Source organism: Pseudorasbora parva, chromosome 25, assembly GCF_024679245.1.
Source record: "Pseudorasbora parva isolate DD20220531a chromosome 25, ASM2467924v1, whole genome shotgun sequence".
In the NCBI taxonomy this organism is placed as follows: domain Eukaryota; kingdom Metazoa; phylum Chordata; class Actinopteri; order Cypriniformes; family Gobionidae; genus Pseudorasbora; species Pseudorasbora parva.
The window spans coordinates 33,644,441-33,649,764 of record NC_090196.1 but is presented as its reverse complement, the minus strand read 5'-3'; the positions used below and the strand labels follow the sequence as shown (position 1 = coordinate 33,649,764).

The 5,324-nt window shown below is 44.3% G+C and overlaps 1 protein-coding gene across 3 annotated transcripts in view; it reads right to left on the bottom strand.

Moving 5' to 3' along the window:
• Window positions 1–531: 531 nt before the first annotated feature.
• The window catches only part of LOC137065068 (neuronal acetylcholine receptor subunit alpha-7), a 40,270-nt gene continuing 35,477 nt past the window's right edge, over window positions 532–5,324 (bottom strand). For all 3 annotated transcript variants that reach the window (XM_067436633.1, XM_067436631.1, XM_067436632.1), the window contains one exon: window positions 532–1,442. In XM_067436633.1, coding sequence (XP_067292734.1) covers window positions 858–1,442 — 585 coding nt within the window. In that variant the 3' untranslated portion in view covers window positions 532–857. The remainder of the gene's footprint in view (window positions 1,443–5,324) is intronic.

Here is a 5,324-nt window from a genome sequence, read left to right as displayed (position 1 = left end):
GTTATGCTGTGAACGATATCTTTACCGTTATAGTTATGCTGTGAACGATATCTTTATCGTTATAGTTATGCTGTGGACGATATCTCTATCATTATAGTTATGCTGTGGACGATATCTTTATCATTATAGTTATGCTGTGGACGATATCTCTATTGTTATAGTTATGCTGTGGACGATATCTTTATCATTATAGTTATGCTGTGGACGATATTTGTGGACGATATCTTTATTGTTATAGTTATGCTGTGGACGATATCTCTTGTTTTAATTATGCTGTGGACGATATCTGTGGACGATATCTTTATTGTTATAGTTATGCTGTGGACGATATCTCTATCATTATAGTTATGCTGTTGACGATATCTTTATCATTATAGTTATGCTGTGGACGATATCTCTATTGTTATAGTTATGCTGTGGACGATATCTCTATTGTTATAGTTATGCTGTGGACGATATCTGTGGACGATATCTTTATCATTATAGTTATGCTGTGGACGATATCTTTATCATTATAGTTATGCTGTGGACGATATCTCTATTGTTATAGTTATGCTGTGGACGATATCTCTATTGTTATAGTTATGCTGTGGACGATATCTCTATTGTTTTAGTTATCATCCTTGGTGTGAAGGGGCTTTAACGTTACTTGTTTAAATCAGAGATGCTAATAAAACATCTCTAGTGAATAATATGAGGACAATTAAAATATGCATAAAATCAGTGCGACAATCGTTTTCACTCAGCCCTAGTTAGCATGTCATATTTTCACTCCTGTTACACAAGAATATGGGTCGTTGCTGGGCGATGTACAAAAAAAACTTAAAATAAAGATCTCGCGGCAAGATCTTCGAGCATCAGGTGAAGAAATCTTTCGAGATGGCTTCCACGAAATTGGGCGCCGACATCAGGATCCCAATTGTGCAGAGGATTGTGAAAATGGAGAACGCCATGAGGCACAAGCGATCGATGACTGCCGCTGCGAACTTCCACTCGTTACACGCACTCTCGTCCTCGTCCTGGTCGCGAAATCGTTTGGCGATATACCTCACTTCCTCCAGAATTTTGGCCAGTTCCAGTTCCAAAGCCCCGCCCACGATGCCTCCACTGACCCCGCCCCTGATTCCAGCCCCGCCCCCTAGCGACGGCATCGCCGCCCCCGGCAACAGCACGTCCTCCTCAGCGGATGCCAAGAGACGGCCGCAGAGCACGCTGTGAGAGTCGTGAGAGGAAGCGTAATGGACGCCCTCCATACCTCTGAAGCCGATGTACAGCATGTTTCCACTGGCAGGCTGCAGCGCCCCCTGGCTGACAGAAAGCTCCACGCTCGACACACTGCCTCGCCGCGGGTGTTTATTGTGGCAGGCCAGGCGGACACGTTCCTCACCGGGCCGGCGCATGCGGAGGAACCAGGCACACCAATTCAGGAGGAGAACGCGAGTCTAGACAACAAAACACAGGCATGAATGAAGTAATGACAAAGGCGTAATTTGCGGGTGGGATGGGTGGGACATGTCCCCACCACTTTTTGAAACATCTTTCTGCACGGATGAACCTAACTATTATAAACAAGTCTCTGGTTAACTAGAAGAGCATCGTTTTATTTTTGTTTGTTAAAGGGTTACTTCAGCGATTAGCATATGGCCTTGTATCAGTAGAAACCCTGGAGTATTCCAATGATCGTGCTTCCCCCCTCATATCCCGCTGAGACGAGAGATTTATGCATTTTTACTTCTGGAAAAATTCCTCCGATGATGCAAATATCATAATTTTGAGCGATCGGAGGAAATTTTGTCCAGAGGCTAAAGACTACAGCCAGCAGAAGAGCTATTTCTGCATGTTTTCACATGCACCCGCGCATGGGGGTGCGATCGCACTCACAGCACTCGGCTCACTCATGCAAACGGAGCGATGCGGAGCAAAGTGAGTGTTTCAACTTCTCAAATTAATTCCTATGAAAGCTAAGCTTCCAAAGGCATGAAGTACTAACGCTCCAGACTGAACACGCGTTTACCTCAGCTCTCCTGATGATGAATGTAATCTGACTCCTGCTGCGTTTGTGCCGTGACCCTCGCTCGGCTCACTCACATTATATTGAACACACACGTTCAGTTTTTAATTGTAGTGTCTGTTCTCTAAATGGCGCATGCGGAGGAACCAGGCGCACCAATTTAGGAGGAGAACGCGGGTCTAGACAACAAAACACAGGCATGAAGTAACGATCTCATTCATGCAAATACTACTGTGTTTCGTGATGGACCCTTTTCACAGACTGTGTTGACACGTTTTAACGGTCAGCAATATTGTAAATTCTGCAAAAAAAAATTAAGCATTTTTTTTAGGTACATTTATTACACTAATAGTTTGTAGTAGCCTGCCGTGGTCATACTCGGCTCTAGTCAGAATATGAGTCTGATGCTCCATTGGGCTGTGATTATGGGGCGTGTTTCAATCCAACCAGGAAAGACCTCGATTGGACAGACCAACAACCAATCAGAGCAGCGGAGTGACGGATAACATTAGTTGTCAAATGTCAACAGAGCTCAACTGCACTGTGTTGCCAAGTCTGCGGTTTTCCCGCCGGTTGTTTTCCATGTCCGCGGGTTGAAGCGACCTCAATTATGGGATATTTAGACCCAGGAAGGGCAATTTTAGCAGCAACCTTGCCAAAATAACACACATTTACCCCCAAACACCATTTTTTCCAGAGAACCACCCCAAAAATTAAATTCATTTTGGGCTAGTAGTTGGTGGGTTTTGTTGTAAAAACTTGGCAACCCTGTCTGCATGTGTGCTGGAATAAGTAATGTTAGAAGAAAATGAGTATAAACGATCTTTGTTGGTGTTGTAAAAAAATTAATTAAACTTCCCAACACGATCATCATTTCTGAGAGAAATAGTGAAGGTGATGCAGATACGAACAAGCTCTCCGTTTAGGATTAGAACAAACTCAACCCAAGCGCCTTTGATGACGTGATGATTACGGTACTCTTGATCATCTGTCCGTCATCGTCTAAAGCCCGCCCTGATGATCTCATTGGTCAGTTACTGTTGATCATCTGTCCATCATCGGCTAAAGCCCGCCCTGATGATCTCATTGGTCAGTTACTGTTGATCATCTGTCCATCATCGGCTAAAGCCCGCCCTGATGATCTCATTGGTCAGTTTCTGTTGATCATCTGTCCATCAACGGCTAAAGCCCGCCCTGATGATCTCATTGGTCAGTTACTGTTGACCATCTGTCCATCATCGGTTAAAGCCCGCCCTGATGATCTCATTGGTCAGTTTCTGTTGATCATCTGTCCATCATCGGCTAAAGCCCGCCCTGATGATCTCATTGGTCAGTTACTGTTGATCATCTGTCCATCATCGGCTAAAGCCCGCCCTGATGATCTCATTGGTCAGTTTCTGTTGATCATCTGTCCATCATCGGCGAAAGCCCGCCCTGATGATCTCATTGGTCAGTTACTGTTGATCATCTGTCCATCATCGGCTAAAGCCCGCCCTGATGATCTCATTGATCAGTTACTGTTGATCATCTGTCCATCATCGGCTAAAGCCCGCCCTGATGATCTCATTGGTCAGTTTCTGTTGATCATCTGTCCATCAACGGCTAAAGCCCGCCCTGATGATCTCATTGGTCAGTTACTGTTGATCATCTGTCCATCATCGGTTAAAGCCCGCCCTGATGATCTCATTGGTCCGTTTCTGTTGACCATCTGTCCATCATCGGCTAAAGCCCGCCCTGATGATCTCATTGGTCAGTTACTGTTGATTATCTGTCCGTCATCGTCTAAAGCCCGCCCTGATGATCTCATTGGTCAGTTTCTGTTGATCATCTGTCCATCATCGTCTTAAGCCCGCCCTGATGATCTCATTGGTCAGTTTCTGTTGATCATCTGTCCATCATCGTCTAAAGCCCGCCCTGATGATCTCATTGGTCAGTTTCTGTTGATCATCTGTCCATCATCGGCTAAAGCCCGCCCTGATGATCTCATTGGTCAGTTACTGTTGATCAACTGTCCGTCATCGGCTAAAGCCCGCCCTGATGATCTCATTGGTCAGTTACTGTTGATCAACTGTCCGTCATCGTCTAAAGCCCGCCCTGATGATCTCATTGGTCAGTAAGTGTTGATCATCTGTCCGTCATCGTCTAAAGCCCGCCCTGATGATCTCATTGGTCAGTTTCTATTGATCATCTGTCCATCATCGGCTAAAGCCCGCCCTGATGATCTCATTGGTCAGTTTCTGTTGATCATCTGTCCGTCATCGGCTAAAGCCCGCCCTGATGATCTCATTGGTCAGTTTCTGTTGATCATCTGTCCACCATCGTCTAAAGCCCGCCCTGTGGATCTCATTGGTCAGTTTCTGTTGATCATCTGTCCATCATCGTCTAAAGCCCGCCCTGATGATCTCATTGGTCAGTTTCTGTTGATCATCTGTACACGTCGCGTGTAGTTAGGACACGGTGTAAGTTTGTATTAAATTACTTTTGCATCAAATTACAAAAAAACAACTTACCGCTGCTGTGAGGGAGTTTCTAAATACAGCCAGCGTCTATGATGGTAAAAATAACATCTTTCTCTCTTTTCACTGCCGCTATCAATCTCACTCTATTTTTCCCCTCATTTTAAAAGTTGTAAAATCACTATTGTTTCGTTTTTCTTTTACTATTTGAGAAAATGTGGACACAAAAAATATATACTTAAAGGAGCTGTATGTAAGAAATGTATTTCATTTCATCATAAAATGGCGCTGATATGTCTCTAGACATGAAGAAATCATGTTAATTTCAAACACTTATATCACTGACAACAGTAGTCCGGCAGGATATTGTCATTATAAAGTTGTTGTCATTATAAAGTTGTTGTTGCAGCCCTCAACTGATGTTGATGATGTCATGTTGTGTTTTCGCCCTCCACCTATCGACCAATCACGGAGTCAGTAGTGTTTGGGTTGCCAGATCTGCTCTAGTTACCACATCTGCAGCTCTACAAACGTTCCTGATGATCCTGCAGCCAATCTGGCAACCTCGAGTCAGGGGGAGGAGGAGGGGGATACACCGCTCTACAGTCATTTGAAAGGGATTGCAGTACCAGTTTTGGCCACAATCTTACATACACTTCCAACTATGACAACTTCTGCTCTAAGAAACCCGGAAATGTGAAAAGGGTCTATTAGTTTGTTTGAACCCTTTATTTGCATAACTCAAAGACTCGCTGGGTCAATATGACTGAATCAATGCCGGTGACTCATTATAATGCGGTAGGGATTTCTGGAGGCGGACGCGGATTGTCCTAATTGGCACTTGAATATTCATTGTA